The 18,672-nt window shown below is 39.2% G+C and overlaps 1 protein-coding gene across 2 annotated transcripts in view; it reads right to left on the bottom strand.

Annotated features, from left to right (window-relative positions):
* LOC133623679 (prospero homeobox protein 1-like) overlaps positions 1-18,672 on the bottom strand; it is a 150,935-nt gene that overhangs the window by 92,060 nt on the left and 40,203 nt on the right. For both annotated transcript variants that reach the window (XM_072916291.1, XM_061986966.2), the window contains exon 3: positions 12,449-12,556. In XM_072916291.1, the coding sequence (XP_072772392.1) occupies positions 12,449-12,556 (108 nt within the window). The remainder of the gene's footprint in view (positions 1-12,448; positions 12,557-18,672) is intronic.

Genomic DNA, 18,672 nt, shown 5'->3' with positions numbered 1-18,672 from the left:
GGCGGAGATTTTTTGAAAGAAGGTAAATAAAGTGGTCCTCGTGTAAACTGGAGCCTCCGTGTTTGTTAAACCCTCGGTTACACTTTTTTAAATAGATTCAATCTTGCACGTGGAAAGTTTAAGTGAGGGCTTTAGTTGTGGACTTCATTTCTAAGTAAAGGTAAGACCATAATAACGTTTTTTTTTATTAAATGTGCTTTTTTGTGTGCTACAGTTTGTATGTGTAAAGTTAAAGTTAAGTTAAAGTACCAATGATTGTCACACACACACTAGTTGTAATGAAATTTGTCCTCTGCATTTGACCCATCCCCTTGTTCACCCCCTGGGAGGTGAGGGGAGCAGTGGGCAGCAGCGGCGCCGCGCCCGGGAATCATTTTTGGTGATTTAACCCCCAATTCCAAGCCTTGATGCTGAGTGCCAAGCAGGGAAGAATGCTGGTATGAGCTTTTAAACATAACCCGTTAACTGCTGCCAATCAAATGGTGAATAAGATACTCTTTAGGGTTCATATGTTTGTAAATCTGACTTTGATGAAGTCAGTGCCTCACCAGCCATCAACCTCACCGCACGTCACGGTTCAGTTCATTTTCGGTACAGTAAGAAAACAACAAAATATACATTTTTGGGTTATTTATTTACCAAATTTGCAAAATCTTCCACCAAAAATATTTTTCTTAGTGTAATATGTGATGTGAAGTAATGGGAACCTTGGATAGGTCAATAATTCATAATAACATTGATTTTGATTCAATATTATGTTTTGAGCAATGACAGTTTGAAAGGGAAAAAAAAACAGCTTTGTTTTATTAGTCAACATTGCAACTTTTTCTAAATTACATTTCACCTTTAAGCTTTTTTTATTTCACTTTTGTTTATTTGAATAGTATTTTTAGAATGTGCCGTGGGCCGCAAATGGCCTCCGGGGCACACTTTTGACACCCCTAATAAAAAATTAAATGTGATAAATCTATGGATAAAAAGCAGAGCCTGGCGACGCATGCGCGTTTATCATAACTCTCTCTCTCTCTCTCTCTCTGTCTCTGCCCCTCCCTCACCAATGTTTGTTTTGTTTTTAACCCCTTCTCATACTCGCCAACCATCCCGAATTTTCCGGGAGACTCCCGAAATTCAGCGCCTCTCCCGAAAACCTCCCGGGACAAATATTCTCCCGAAAATCTCCCGATTTTCAGCCGGAGCTGGAGGCCACGCCCCCTCCAGCTCCATGCGGACCTGAGGGAGGACAGACTTTTTTCACGACGGGAGGACTAAATCATCCATACAGAGATAAATTGTATTATTATGTTTATCTTACGTACAAATACATATATTTATTAATTAAAATAAAAAAAACTAAATCAAATTTTTACTATATTTTGCTAAAAACATCAAAATTAATTGTATTTTTATTTGTATTTTTTCTGACTCCTTATTACATCCAGCCTTAGAATTACACATTAAAATAAACATATTTGAAATAATTAATTTTAAATTATCATAATAATTCATTTAAAATGACCATATTTAATTATTAAAAATAATTGCTTGTTTATCAACAACTTTAGCATTTTATTCATTACATTTTGAAGCTCTCAGAAGCCAAATTATGTTATATTCCTTAAGATTTATTTATGCAAGTTTGAAGAATCAATTATCTAAACACAGTTTTGTTTGCATATTTTCAGGATATATATATATATATATACACATATATACCGTATTTTCCGCACTATAAGGTGCGCCTAAAAACCTCCCAATTTTCTCAAAAGCTGACAGTGCGCCTTATAATCCGGTGCGCCTTATATATGGACCAATATTGAGCCACAACAGGTCTCGCAACTACGGGATGCATAACGTAACCCCAGCCTCTACTGTAGCTTCTATTCTATGCGCCTTATAATGCGGTGCGCCTTATATATGAACAACGTTTTAAAATAGGCCATTCATTGAAGGTGCGCCTTATAATCCGGTGCGCCTTATAGTGTGGAAAATACGGTATGTATGACATACTTGACTTGGTGAATTCTAGCTGTCAATATACTCCTCCCCTCTTAACCTCGCCAAATTGTTTAAGAACAACATTTCTCAACCAGCTATTGCAAGGAATTTAAGGATTTCACCATCTACGCTCCGTAATATCATCAAAAGGTTCAGAGAATCGGAAGAAATTCCTGCGCGTAAGCGACAAGGCCGAAAACCAACATTGAATGCCCGTCACCTTGGATCCCTGAGGCGGTACTGCAACAAAAAGTGACATCATTGTGTAAAGGATATCACCACATGGGCTCAGGAACACTTCACTGTCAGTAACTAAAGTTTGTCGCTACATCTGTAAGTGAAAGTTAAAACTTGACTATGCAAAGTGAAAGCCATTTATCAACAACACCCGGAAACGCCGCCGGCTTCGTTGGGCCCGAGCTCATCTAAGATGGCCTGATGCAAAGTGGAAAAGTGTTCTGTGGTGTGACGAGCCCACATTTCAAATTTTTTTTTGGAAACTGTGGACATCGTGTCTTCCGGAACAAAGAGGAAAAGAACCATCCAGATTGTTCAGGCGCCAAGTTCAAAAGCCAGCATCTGTGATGGTCATACTTGCCAAACCCTCTTTTCCCGGGAGACTCCCGAATTTCAGTGCTCCCTCTCGAAAATCTCCCTAGGCAACCATTCTACCGAATTTCTCCCGATTTCCACCCGGACAACAATATTGGGGGCGTGCCTTTAGCGTCGTCTCTCACCTGAAAAGGAGACTATTACATATGTCTCCGTTATCCATAGCTTTATCTATAAGCCATAAAGTAGGCAGGCACGGAGCTATTTCTCAGCGTGTGTTTATTCCAGCCGGCACGTTCATACACTGACAAACAACGTCCGGATTCCCATCATGCATTGCCTCAAAACTACGGCAAGTAGTAATGTCCAAAAACATAACAAGAGACGAATCAGAAGAACGAAGAAGAGACAGTCATGGCGACGACGAGTAAGAAGAAGAAGTACGCTTGCAAGTTCCAAAATGATTGGAAAAAAATAATTTCAGTTCATCCAGGACAGCTCGAGGGGGAAGTGCTATGCTGCCTGCACATCTTCTAGATCTGACTTTTATGTGTGTATATATGTGTAAATAAATGAACACTGAAATTCAAGTATTTATATATATATATATATATATATATATATATATATATATATATATATATATATAGCTAGAATTCACTGAAAGTCATTTATATATCCATCCATTTTCTACCGCTTATTCCCTTCGGGGTCGCGGGGGGCACTGGAGCCTATCTCAGCTACAATCGGGCGGAAGGCGGGGTACACCCTGGACAAGTCGCCACCTCATCGCAGGGCAACTCTCTGAACTATTTTATGGAACTCTTTTCGAACTATTTTACGACCTCTCCTTTTGAACTGTTCGGTAACCAAAGGCAACGCTGTTTACGACCCACTTCCCTCTGATGCAATCTTTTGGCAGAGCGTGGTGCAAGACTGTACAAAGAGTACAGTGGCCGCGTCTCTCCTCAAAATTGAGTCCAAATTTAATTCTGTCACTGGTTGATTCTTTGCTTCTTGTCTTGTTTAATAGATGTCATCAGTGTTTGAACCTGACACTGTTTTACAAGAACAACAGGGCAATATTGTGATAAAAGTCAGAATTGTATATGACAAATGTCGCCATTTTGCATTAAAAAGTAATAATTTTCCAAGAAAATATTGCAATATTACAGAAACAGAAATAATATGAGAAATTGTACCCAATTTTATAAGAAAAAAAGTCGACACATTGTGAGAAAAAGACTGCATTAAGTTATTTTTTTGCTTATTTTTTGTATTTACTTCAAGTTATTACAGTATGTCTCAGTATACATATTTATTTATTTGTTTAATTCATTTTGGCCAAAGGTCAATGTCTTACACACACTTGTTGTATATATATATATATATATATATATATACTTAAATTTCAATGAATTCTAGCTATAAATATACTCCTCCCCCCCTTAACCCCGCCCCCAATCTCCCGAATTCGGAGGTCTTAAGGTTGGCAAGTATGCCCCTGGTCTATATTGACAAAATAAAGTCGTTCTCATCAAATATCTGACGCAATTGTTAGATATGAATTCAAACCATAACCATCCATGCATCTTTAATTCTCTTGTCTCAAAGTAGGCGTACAAAGCAATTCGCTACCTGCTGCCACCTACTGGTACGGAGGAGTATTACAGCAGTGGTCCCCAACCACCAGGCCGCGGCCCGGTACCGTGGATCGATTGGTACCAGGCCGCACAAGAAATAAAAAAAATAAATACAATTTTTATTTTATTTTTTATAATTAAATCAACATATGCGGTCCTCTCCAAGGTTTCTCATAGTCATTCACATCGACGTCCCACTGGGGTGAGTTTTTCCTTGCCCTTATGTGGGCTCTGTACCGAGGATGTCGTTGTGGCTTGTGCAGCCCTTTGAGACACTGGTGATTTAGGGCTATATAAATAAACATTGATTGATTGATACTTCATCAACAGCGATACAGGTTACACTGAGGGTGCCAGTATAAAAAAACTTTAACACTGTTAGAAATATACGCCACACTGTGAACCCACACCAAACAATAAAGACAAACACATTTCGGGAGAACATTCGCACCGTAACACAACATAAACACAACAGAACAAATACCCAGAATCCCTTGCAGCATTAACTCTTCCGGGACGCTACAAAATACACCCCCGCTAACACCCATGCTTTAAGGGCTCCGTAATGAAGCGACGAAAGGACCACACAAAAACTTCCAAGTATCAAAGACCAAATGTCAGCATATTTACTCAATCTGTTTATTAATCTAGTGTCATCATGTATCAAAGTCCTAAAGCTACTGTGCTAATATAGAGTGCAAACAATGACACACCTGCCAACACATGCCCAAAGTCAGAAAAAAAAGTCAGTATTATTCAGGGAGGGGATTAATAACAAGGTTGGCGGCGTCGGCGCTGGTTGCTAGGACAACCCACTTCCCACGTCCATTAGGTTCTTGCCTGATTAGCCTTAAAGACTTGTTGTCTGAAAACAGCCACTCGCTAAGCGGCCACGCCGGCGGAATCTAATTAGATCGTGCGTCTAATTCCCATACATGTCTACAAACTTGAGACTCCTCTCTATTGTCCCGGAGGAAAACAAAAAAAACAACCGAATGTGACTCATAATCCTCTTAATGATCTTGACCCTGTTTTGGGATCTGATGAGGTCACTTGTGAGGGCGGCGCCTCCTAGGTCATACGGCGCGCTTCACATCTTCACTGCAAAAACTGCAATCTAAGTAAGATGAAATATCTCAAATAAGGGTGATATTTGCCTATTTTTTGTCTGATAAGATAATTCTTACTAAGCCGATTTTATGTTAGAGTGTTTTACTTGTTTTAAGTGTTTTGGTCCTAAATTATCTCTCGCAGTTAAGAAATACATTCTTAACTGTTTCCTTTCCATTAAGAAAAATAAACTAGTTTTTAGTATAAATTTGCTGGTTTCAAGAAATGTAATGCCGAGCGCATATCATTATGTTTTCGGGAGAACATCCGCACCGTAACACAACATAAACACAACAGAACAAATACCCAGAAACCCTTGCAGCACTAACTCTCACAAGTATAAAACTACTTTTTTAAAGTAATCATTTCTTATTTTAAGCATGTAAAAAAAAAAAAATCATGACTTTGACACAATTGTGTCTCATAATTAAAACAGATGACAGCCAAATGGACTTTGCTGTTTTATTTTCAATGAAACAATAGAAAATAGGTACTCATATAGTAGTACAGTTGGCACAGTACAGTAAACTGACAGTTAATATTTAAACATTTGACATTTTAAACAATTTTGAGCAGAAATAGTTCATGCACAATCAGATAAATTCCTCAAAATTACAATTAAAACAATTTTGGCCAGGGGCCGGGCTGTATATATGCGCACTAATTGACTGAAAGAGCACGCACTTGTTGCGATTATGTCATGTTATCCATGGAAAAATGCATTTTTAGACAATATGATTTGCCTGAGTGGCTAGGGGAACCCGAGAGTAACAAGCGCTTGCCTTGTTGCTTTTCCATTAAGAACAATACATTCGTTTTTAATATAAGTTTGCTGGTTTCAAGAAATTTAATGCTGAGCGCATATCATTATGTCAAGATAATGGCACTAGCGTTTACTTAAAGAATATTTTTCTACATATTGAACAAAAAGGTCTTTTTTTTTCTACCAAGAAAAGTGCACTTGTTATTAGTGAGAATATACTTATTTTAAGGTATTTTTGGGTTCATTGAGGTTAGCTAATTTTACTTGTTTTGGAAAGTCTTGACAAGCCGAATTTTCTTGTTCTATTGGCAGATAATTTTGCTTAGTTCAAATAAAATACCCCTCATTTTTGTATTATTTTTTCTTGTTTTTGAACACTGACTTTTTGCAGTGAAGTTATAGGGATAAAGTACACTGCAAAAACTGCAATCTAAGTAAGATGAAATATCTCAAATAAGGGTGATATTTACCTATTTTTTGTCTGATAAGATAATTCTTACTAAGCAGATTTTATGTTAGAGTGTTTTACTTGTTTTAAGTGTTTTGGTCCTAAATTATCTCTCGCAGTTAAGAAATACATTCTTAACTGCTTCCTTTCCATTAAGAAAAATAAACTAGTTTTTAGTATACATTTGCTGGTTTCAAGAAATGTAATGCCGAGCGCATATCATTATGTTCTCGGGAGAACACCCGCACCGTAACACAACATAAACACAACAGAACAAATACCCAGAAACCCTTGCAGCACTAACTCTTCCGAGACGATACAATATAATTTTGCTTAGTTCAAATAAAATACCTCTCATTTTTGTAGTTTTTTTTCTTGTTTTTGAACACTGACTTTTTGCAGTGTAAGCAGATTTTATGTTAGTGTTTTACTTGTTTTAAGTGTTTTGGTCCTAAATGATCTCAGTAAGATATTACAGCTTGTTGCTGAGATTTGATGACCTATATTGAGTAAAACATGCTTGAAACTAGAATATCAAGTGTTGCAAAGCTGTGTCATCAACACTCACAAGTATAAAAGTACTTTTTTAAAATAATAATTTCTTATTTCAAGCATGAAATAAAAAATCATGACTTTGACACAATTGTGTGTCATAATTAAAACAGATGACAGCCAAATGGACTTTGCTGTTTTATTTTCAATGAAACAATAGAAAATACGTACTCATAGTAGCGCACTTGTTATTAGTGAGAATATACTTATTTTAAGGTATTTTTGGGTTCATTGAGGTTAGCTAATTTGACTTGTTTTGGAAAGTCTTGACAAGCCAAATTTTCTTGTTCTATTGGCAGATAATTTTGCTTAGTTCAAATAAAATACCCCTAATTTTTGTAATTTTTTTTTCTTGTTTCTGAACACTGACTTTTTGCAGTGAAGTTAAAGGGATAAAGTACACTGCAAAAACTGAAATGTAAGTAAGATTAAATATCTCAAATAAAGGTGATATTTGCTTATTTTCTGTTTGATAAGATAATTCTTCTCACTAAGCAGATTTGATGTTAGAGTGTTTTACTTGTTTTAAGTGTTTTGGTCCTAAATGATCTCTCGCAGTTAAGAAATACATTCTTAACTGCTTCCTTTCCATTAAGAAAAATAAACTAGTTTTTAGTATAAGTTTGCTGGTTTCAAGAAATGTAATGCCGAGCGCATATCATTATGTCAAGATAATGGCACTAGCATTTACTTCATTTAAGATCAAGAAAAGTGCACTTGTTATTAGTGAGAATATACTTATTTTAAGGTATTTTTGGGTTCATTGAGGTTAGCTAATTTTACTTGTTTTGGAAAGTCTTGACAAGCCAAATTTTCTTGTTCAGAATCAGAATCAGAATCAGCTTTATTGTCATTACGCAAGGTAACGAGATTGAGGCCATTCCATACAGTGCGATGTGTGCATGCTAGAAAAACAATGTGCAAATATATAAAAATATAAAAAATGTAGAAGTGCAATGAATATGGTGTGAAATGAATATATACATGAAAAAAAACAAAAAACAAAAACAGGGTGGTTGGTGGAATGGGTTATTGCACCGAAGAGAAGGCAGTTATGAGGGACAATGGGGCAGTCCGTTCAGGATGGTTATGGCCCTGGGGAAGAAGCTGTTCTTTAGCCTGTTTGTTTTGGTTTTAATGCACCTGTAGCGATTCCCAGAGGGCAGATAATTTTGCTTAGTTCAAATAAAATACCTCTCATTTTTGTATTTTTTTTTTTCTTATTTTTTTCTTTATTTCTTTATTATTTATTTATTTATTTCTTTATTTATTTATTTTTTTCTTTATTTTTGTCTTTATTTTATTTATTTTTCTTATTTTTTTTAATTTTTCTTATTTTTTTCCCCTTATTTTTCTTCTTATTTTTGAACACTGACTTTTTGCAGTGTAACAAGTTTTGCAGTGTAACAAGTGCGGAGTCAGAGTTGAGCGCTAAAAAAAAAAAAAAAAAAAAAAAAAAAAAAATATCCTAACGAAGCCGGTGCGTACCACCTTTTCATCGGGTCACGTGACCTGCGAGTGACGGTGGCAGCGGCATCCAAGGGGAGGCAGCTGAGAGAAAAGGGGAAGCTTTATCTCCTGATTTGAATAAGATGGCCTGGATCTGTCAGCGTGTTTACCCCGCCGTATGGTCGGAGAGGGGCGCGCATACAAACACAACAGCGACCAAACAAACAAGCCTGTGCGTGCGCACGGCGGCTATTGTGTCGTCGCCGTTTCTTTCAGCGCAGCTTAAAAAAAACGGCTTTTGTTTCCACAAATTTCCTTCCATTAGAGTCCCGGTGGAGCTCATCCTCTTGCCATGTCCACTGAGCAGGCGCTCTCTCCTCCCCTCCCCTCCCCTCTGCACACCTGCTCCGATAAGCACCCTTTCCACTTCTCATCCAACTTCCTCTTCTCTCATCTTTTGCATAAAACCACAAGTTAGTGGAGAAGGGAAGGGCCTCATTTGGAGAATGACGGCCATACATTGTTCATGGTAATTGAAGCTCAAGTAGCATGCATGAATGCAACTTCCCCCTTTTTTTTTTTTCTTTTTTTTTTTAAAACAGGTGCGACGGTGAAAGTGCGACTACCTTTTTGAAAGTGTTTTTGGAAATTGGGTGGTGGAAAAGGCACACTATATTGCCAAAATTATTTGGCCACCCATCCAAATGATGAGAATCAATAATAACAATAATTAGGGATGTCCGATAATATCAGACTGCCGATATTATCGGCCGATAAATGCTTTAAAATGTAATATCGGAAATTATCGGTATCGGTTTCAAAAAGTAAAATGTATGACTTTTTAAAAGGCCGCTGTGTACACGGACGTAGGGAGAAGAACAGTGCCGGCCCAGTCACATAATATCTACGGCTTTTCAGACACACAAGTGAATCCATGCATACTTGGTCAACAGCCATACAGGTCACACTGAGGGTGGCCAAATATGCGCCACACTGTGAACCCACACCAAACAAGAATGACAAACACATTTTCGGGAGAACATCCGCACCGTAACACAACATAAACACAACAGAACAAATACCCAGAAGCCCTTGCAGCACTAACCCCGCCCAACTCAACCTCCTCATGCTCTCTCAGGGACTGAACACACACATCAGGACTGGCAAAAATTGCGATGTAATAATAAAAAAATAAAAAAAAAACTCAAAATTGCGCTCTAGCGCCCCCTAGGAAGAAAACTCAGACAAAACTGCCTGTAACCTTCCAGTAGGAATGTCTTAGAGACATGAAACAAAAACCTCTATGTAGGTCTCACTTAGACCTACATTTTATATATTGACAACCCCCAGCAAAAAGCAATAGGAAGTTTGCAATTCCCCCTTCAAAACAAAAATTTACTAAAAACAGTCACTGTAATTTGACCCCCTTAACATGCTTCAAAACTCACCAAACTGAACACACACATCAGGACTGGCAAAAATTGCGATCTAATAAAAAAAACAACAACCCCAAAACTCAAAATTGCGCTCTAGCGCCCCCTAGGAAGAAAACACAGACACAACTGCTCCTAGGAAGAAAACTCAAGACAAAACTGCCTGTAACCTTCCAGTAGGAATGTCTTAGAGACATGAAACAAAAACCTCTATGTAGGTCTCACTTAGACCTACATTTTATATATTGACAACCCCCAGCAAAAATCAATAGGAAGTTTGCAATTCCCCCTTCAAAACAAAAATTTACTAAAAACAGTCACTGTAATTTGACCCCCTTAACATGCTTCAAAACTCACCAAACTGAACACACACATCAGGACTGGCAAAAATTGCGATGTAATAAAAAAAAAAAAACAACCCCAAAACTCAAAATTGCGCTCTAGCGCCCCCTAGAAAGAAAACACAGACACAACTGCTCCTAGGAAGAAAACTCAGACAAAACTGCCTGTAACCTTCCAGTAGGAATGTCTTAGAGACATGAAACAAAAACCTCTATGTAGGTCTCACTTAGACCTACATTTTATATATTGACAACCCCCAGCAAAAATCAATAGGAAGTTTGCAATCCCCCCTTCAAAACAAAAGTTTTGTAAAAACCGGTCACCTTTTTTCAAACATTATCTCCTCTGAGCGCGTTTGTCGTGTGAGGGTGTGCCGTATAAACAACTTTAACACTGTTACAAATATGCGCCACACTGTGAACCCACACCAAACAAGAATGACAAACACATTTTCGGGAGAACATCCGCACCGTAACGCAACATAAACACAACAGAACAAATACCCAGAAACCCTTGCAGCACTAACTCTTCCGAGACGATACAATGTCCTGCCCAAGGACACAACGGCAGCGATTTAGAACCTGCAACCCTCAGGTTTCTGGCACGGCCGCTCTACCCACTACGCCATGCCGCATGGAGACTGTTTCTACAAACATTTGTGAAAGAACGGGCCGCTCTCAGTGATTTCCAGCGTGCAACCTGTGCAACAAATCCAGTCGCCTAAATATTCCAAAGTCAACTTTTTATTATAAGAAAAGTGAAGAATTTGGGAACAACAGCAACTCAGCCACCAAGTGGTAGGCCCACGTAAACTGACAGAGAGGTCAGCATAGTGCAAAGACTTTCTGCACAGTCAGTTGCTACAGAGCTCCGAACTTCATGTGACCGTCCAATTAGCCCACGTGCAGTACGCAGAGAGCTGGGTTTCCATGGCCGAGCAGCAGCACCTAAGCCATGCATCACCAAGTCCAATACAAAGTGTGGGATGCAGTGGTGTAAAGCACGTCGCCACTGGACTATAGAGCAGTGGAGACGCCTTCTCTGGACCAGAGTTTTTCAACCTTTTTTGAGCCCAAAGCACATTTTTTTCCATTGAAAAAATGCGGAGCAGCAGAACAAATAAAAAAAATGAAACTCAGCAGCCGATATTGACACTAAAAAAGTTGTTCTTGCAAGTGTTGGATATGAATTCCAAACCATAACCAAGCATGCATAGCTCTTGTCTCAAAGTACTGTCACCACCTGTCACATCAAAGGGTTATTTTTGCGTTTTCCTGCGTGTGTGTTGTAGTTCTTGTCTTTTGTTGGCTTTTCCCGTTTTGTTGGTATTTCCCTGTAGCAGTTTCATTTCTTCCCTGAGTGCTATTCCCCACATCTACTTTGTTTTAGCAATCAATAATATTTAAGTTGTTTTTATCCTTCTTTGTGGGGACATTGTTGATTGTCATGTCATGTTCGGATGTACTTTGTCTTTGCTCCACAGTAAGTCTTTGCTGTCGTCCAGCATTCTGTTTTTGTTTACTTGGTAGCCAGTTCAGTTTTAGTCTCGTTCTGCATAGCCTTCTCTAGGCTTTATCGCCTTTTCTTAGGGGCACTCACCTTTTGTTTATTTTTGGTTTAAGCATTAGACACCTTTTTTACCTGCACCCTGCCTCCCGCTGTCGTCTGCGTATTGTGATCACGACAAAGCAATGAGCTACCTGCTGCCACCTACTGATATGGAAGAGTATTACACGGTTACTCTGCCGAGCTCTGGACAGCACCGACACTCAACAACAACACATCATTTGCGGACTATAATTACTTGTGTGCAAAAAAATATTTTTTAACCCAATTAGGCGAAATGACATCATCTCTAGTGGTTGAAAAACACTGCTCTGGACTGATGAGTCAGGTTTTTCCATCTGGCAATCTGATGGATCAGTCTGGGTTTGGAGGTTTCCAGGAGAACGCTACATGTCGGACTGCATTGTGCCGAGAGTGAAATTTGATGGAGGAGGAATTATGGTGTGGGGTTGTTTTTTTCAGGAGTTGGGCTTGGCCCCTTAGTTACAGTGAAAGGAACTTTGAATGCTCCAGGATACCAAAACATTTTGGACATTGAGTGACGGCAGGTGGCCAAATACTTTTGGCAAAATAGGGTACTTTTTGAAGGACTCACCTTGACATCAGAGAAGAACATCTTCAGCATGTTGGAGCTCGGGTAGCGGGTGTAGAAGAACATCAGCTTGGCCTTCTTCAGATGATTTGGGGAGAGACCCTCCTGTATCTGACAATTTCTGACATTAAGGACAATCACATCGGTTCAGGGCGTGATACAGGGGTGTCAAACTCATTTTAGATGGGGGGGCCACGTGGAGAAAAATCTACTCCCAAGTGGGCCGAACTGGTAAAATCGCTTAAAAATAAAGACAACTTCAGATTGTTTTCTTTGTTTAAAAATAGAACAAGCACATTCTGAAAATGTACAAATCATAATGTTTATCGATGTCCGATAATATCGGACTACGGGTATTATCAGCTGATAAATGCTTTAAAATGTAATATCGGAAATTATCGGTATCGGTTTCAACAAGTAAAATGTAAGACTTTTTAAAATGCCGCTGTGTACACGGACGTAGGGAGACGTACAGAGCGCATACAGATTGACATCTTTCAGCAAAAATCAACAAGAAGTTGGCAATTCCCCCTTCAAAACAAAAGTTTACTAAAAACAGTCACTTTTGCCTCTTTGAGCTGTAATTTGACCCCCTTAACATGCTTCAAAACTCACCAAACTGAACACACACATCAGGACTGGCAAAAATTGCGATGTAATAAAAAAACAACAACCCCAAAACTCAAAATTGCGCTCTAGCGCCCCATAGGAAGAAAACACAGACACAACTGCTCCTAGGAAGAAAACTCAGACAAACCTGCCTGTAACCTTCCAGTAAGAATGTCTTAGAGACATGAAACAAAAACCTCTATGTAGGTCTCACTTAGACCTACATTTTATATATTGACAACCCCAAGCAAGAATCAATAGGAAGTTTGCAATTCCCCCTTCAAAACAAAAGTTTTGTAAAAACCGGTCACCTTTTTTCAAACATTATCTCCTCTGAGCGCGTTTGTCATGTGAGGGCGGCCGTATAAACAACTTTAACACTGTTACAAATATGCGCCACACTGTGAACCCACGCCAAACAAGAATGACACACACATTTCGGGAGAACATCCGCACCGTAACACAACATAAACACAACAGAACAAATACCCAGAAACCCTTACAGCACTAACCCCCCCCCCCCAACCCCGCCCAACTCAACCTCCCAGGCATGTGATTTGACCACAATGAAAAAGACTGAAGGAATTTCCGGGGGTCTGGGGGGACGAAGGCTCCTGGTTTTTCACCAATTTAACATGCTAAAATGAACAAAGAGAGCACCATTTGAAGAAAATATTTGAGTGTTTAAAGACGTGAAAACATCATTAATAGAACATACCTTGCTTCAAGTTGTTTCATATGTTTTTGGCGTTTCGCGTGTACTTCCAAAGCCTTGAAACCTCGTGATCCATAGTCAATATTATCACGACACCACGTGCACAAAACCTTTCCGGGACGATCGATTTTTCCGAATAAAATCACCGAACAAAGTCGTAACTTCCTTCTTCCCAACAGTATCAGTGATTTCCCTTTCCATCCAGTCCCATCGAAACTTATTTTTGACAGGTCACACCGAGGGTGGCCGTATAAACAACTTTAACACTGTTACAAATATGCGCCACACTGTGAACCCACGCCAAACAAGAATGACACACACGTTTCGGGAGAACATCCGCACCGTAACACAACATAAACACAACAGAACAAATACCCAGAAACCCTGACAGCACTAACCCCGCCCAACTCAACCTCCCAGGCATGTGATTTGACCACAATGAAAAAGACTGAAGGAATTTCCGGGGGTCTGGGGGACGAAGGCTCCTGGTTTTTCACCAATTTAACATGCTAAAATGAACAAAGAGAGCACCATTTGAAGAAAATATTTTAGTGTTTAAAGACATGAAAACATCATTAATAGAACATACTTTGCTTCAAGTTGTTTCATATGTTTTTGGCGTTTCGCGTGTACTTCCAAAGCCTTGAAACCTCGTGATCCATAGTCAATATTATCACGACACCACGTGCACAAAACCTTTCCGGGACGATCGATTTTCCGAAATAAAATCACCGAACAAAGTCGTAACTTCCTTCTTCCCAACAGTATCAGTGATTTCCCTTTCCATCCAGTCCCATCGAAACTTATTTTTGACATGTTTATCAATTTCTTTTACTCGTAAAGCGTCCTTTCTCTCGAGAACCGACATCGTTTACATATGGAAAATGGCGGTAATAACCATTATGAATGATGACGTTATTAACGTCATCATTCGTAACAGATGTCCTGATTGGTCACAAGGAACATATCGACCAATCAACTACGGCGTAATATAAACTACGTCTCCAATCTTGATTTAGGGTCGGAAAAAAAAATGGGAAAAACGGGAGATAAATATTTTTTTTCCACCGAGATTAAAAAAGACGGAATTCTGACTTTAGACGGAAAAAATCACATGCCTGACCTCCTCATGCTCTCTCAGGGAGAGCATGGCCCAAATTCCAAGCTGCTGTTTCGAGGCATGTTAAAAAAAAAAAAAGCACTTTGTGACTTCAATAATAAATATGGCAGTGCCATGTTGGCATTTTTTTTTTCCATAACTTGAGTTGATTTATTTTGGAAAACCTTGTTACATTGTTTAATGCATCCAGTGGGGCATCACAACAAAATTAGGCATAATAATGTGTTAATTCCACCACTGTGTATATCGGTATCGGTTGATATCGGTAATTAAGAGTTGGACAATATCGGAATATCGGCAAAAAAGCCATTTTCGGACATCTTGCAATTCCCCCTTCAAAACAAAAGTTTTATAAAAACCGGTCACCTTTTTTCAAACATTATCTCCTCTCAGCGCGTTTGTCGTGTCGGCTTCAAACTAGGACAGGAGAGAGATTGAACCCTTCTGATTAAAAACCCAACACCAAAACTCAAAATTGCGCTCTAGCGCCCCCTTGGAAGAAAACACAGACACAACTGCTCCTAGGAAGAAAACTCAGACAAAACTGCCTGTAACTTCCAGTAAGAATGTCTTAGAGACATGCAACAAAAACCTCTATGTAGGTCTTACTTAGACCTACATTTCATATATTGACAACCCCCAGCAAAAATCAACAGGAAGTTTGCAATTCCCCCTTCAAAACAAAAGTTTTGTAAAAACCGGTCACCTTTTTTCAAACATTATCTCCTCTGAGCGCGTTTGTTGTGTCGGCTTCAAACTAGGACAGGAGAGAGATTGAACCCTTCTGATTAAAAACCCAACACCAAAACTCAAAAGTGCGCTCTAGCGCCCCCTTGGAAGAAAACACAGACACAACTGCTCCGAGGAAGAAAACTCAGACAAAACTGCCTGTAACTTCCAGTAGGAATGTCTTAGAGACATGAAACAAAAACCTCTATGTAGGTCTCACTTAGACCTACATTTCATATATTGACAACCCCCAGAAGAAATCAACAGGAAGTTTGCAATTCCCCCTTCAAAACAAAAGTTTTGTAAAAACCGGTCACCTTTTTTTCAAACATTATCTCCTCTGAGCGCGTTTGTCGTGTCGGCATCAAACTAGCACAGGAGAGAGATTGAACCCTTCTGATTAAAAACACAACACCAAAACTCAAAATTGCACTCTAGCGCCCCCTAGGAAAAAACACAGACAAAACTGCTTGTAACTTCCGATAGGAATGTCGTAGAGACATGAAACAAAAACCTCTATGTAGATCTGACTTAGACCTAGATTTCATACGTTGACATCTTTCAGCAAAAATCAACAAGAAGTTGGCAATTCCCCCTTCAAAACAAAAGTTTACTAAAAACAGTCACTTTTGCCTCTTTGAGCTGTAATTTCACCCCCTTAACATGCTTCAAAACTCATATAACTGGACACACATCAGGACTGGCAACAATCGCGATCTAATAAAAAAAACCAACCCCAAAACTCAAAATTGCGCTCTAGCGCCCCCTTGGAAGAAAACACAGACACAACTGCTCCTAGGAAGAAAACTCAGACAAAACTCCCTGTAACTTTCAGTAGGAATGTCTTAGAGACATGAAACAAAAACCTCTAGACCTACATTTCATATATTGACAACCCCCAGCAAAAATCAACAGGAAGTTTGCAATTCCCCCTTCAAAACAAAAGTTTTGTAAAAACCGGTCACCTTTTTTCAAACATTATGTCCTCTGAGCGCGTTTGTCGTGTCGGCATCAAACTAGCACAGGAGAGAGATTGAACCCTTCTGATTAAAAACCCAACACCAAAACTCAGAATTGCGCTCTAGTGTTCCCTAGGAAGAAAACTCAGACAAAACTACCTGTAACCTTCCAGTAGGAATGTCTTAGAGACATGCAACAAAAACCTCTACGTAGGTCTCACTTAGACCTACATTTCATATATTGACAACCCCCAGCAAAAATCAACAGGAAGTTTGCAATTCCCCCTTCAAAACAAAAGTTTTGTAAAAACCGGTCACCTTTTTTTCAAACATTATCTCCTCTGAGCGCGTTTGTCGTGTCGGCTTCAAACTAGCACAGGAGAGAGATTGAACCCTTCTGATTAAAAACCCAACACCAAAACTCAAAATTGCGCTCTAGCGCCCCCTAGGAAGAAAACTCAGACAAAACTGCTTGTAACTTCCGATAGGAGTGTCGTAGAGACATGAAACAAAAACCTCTATGTAGATCTGACTTAGACCTAGATTGCATACATTGACATCTTTCAGCAAAAATCAACAAGAAGTTGGCAATTCCCCCTTCAAAACAAAAGTTTACTAAAAACAGTCACTTTTGCCTCTTTGAGCTGTAATTTCACCCCCTTAACATGCTTCAAAACTCACCAAACTGGACACACATCAGGACTGGCAACAATTGCGATCTAATAAAAAAAACCAACCCCAAAACTCAAAATTGCGCTCTAGCGCCCCCTTGGAAGAAAACACAGACAAAACTGCCTGTAACTTCCAGTAGGAATGTCTTAGAGACATGCAACAAAAACCTCTATGTAGGTCTCACTTAGACCTACATTTTATATATTGACAACCACCCAGCAAAAATCAACAGGAAGTTTGCAATTCCCCCTTCAAAACAAAAGTTTTGTAAAAACCGGTCACCTTTTTTTCAAACATTATCTCCTCTGAGCGCGTTTGTCGTGTCGGCATCAAACTAGCACAGGAGAGAGATTGAACCCTTCTGATTAAAAACCCAACACCAAAACTCAAAATTGCGCTCTAGCGCCCCCTTGGAAGAAAACACAGACACAACCGCTCCTCGGAGGAAAACTCAGACAAAACTGCCTGTAACGTCTAGTAGGAATGTCTTAGAGACATGAAACAAAAACCTCTATGTAGGTCTCACTTAGACCTACATTTTATATATTGACAACCCCCAGCAAAAATTAACAGGAAGTTTGCAATTCCCCCTTCAAAACAAAAGTTTTGTAAAAACCGGTCACCTTTTTTCAAACATTATCTCCTCTGAGCACGTTTGTCGTGTCGGCCTCAAACTAGCAGAGGAGAGAGATTGAACCCTTCTGATTAAAAACCCAACACCAAAACTCAAAATTGCGCTCTAGCGTCCCCTTGGAAGAAAACACAGACACAACTGCTCCTAGGAAGAAAACTCAGACAAAACTACCTGTAACCTTCCAGTAGAAATGTCTTAGAGACATGAAACAAAAACCTCTATGTTGATCTGACTTAGACCTAGATTTCATACATTGACATCTTTCAGCAAAAATCAACAAGAAGTTGGCAATTCCCCCTTCAAAACAAAAGTTTACTAAAAACAGTCACTTTTGCCTCTTTGAGCTGTAATTTGACCCCCTTAACATGCTTCAAAACTCATCTAACTGGACATACATCAGGACTGGCAACAATTGCGATCTAATAAAAAAAACCAACCCCAAAACTCAAAATTGCGCTCTAGCGCCCCCTAGGAAGAAAACACAGACACAACTGCTCCTAGGAAGAAAACTCAGACAAAACTGCCTGTAACTTCCAGTAGGAATGTCTTAGAGACATGAAACAAAAACCTACATGTAGGTCTCACTTAGACCTACATTTCATATATTGACAACCCCCAGCAAAGATCAACAGGAAGTTTGCAATTCCCCCTTCAAAACAAAAGTTTTGTAAAAACCGGTCACCTTTTTTCAAACATTATCTCCTCTGAGCGCGTTTGTCGTGTCGGCTTCAAACTAGCACAGGAGAGAGATTGAACCCTTCTGATTAAAAACCCAACACCAAAACTCAA

This window comes from Nerophis lumbriciformis, linkage group LG26 (assembly GCF_033978685.3).
Source record: "Nerophis lumbriciformis linkage group LG26, RoL_Nlum_v2.1, whole genome shotgun sequence".
Classification (NCBI taxonomy): Eukaryota; Metazoa; Chordata; class Actinopteri; order Syngnathiformes; family Syngnathidae; genus Nerophis; species Nerophis lumbriciformis.
The sequence above is the reverse complement of the archived record's forward strand: the minus strand, read 5'-3'. Positions and strand labels throughout refer to the sequence as shown.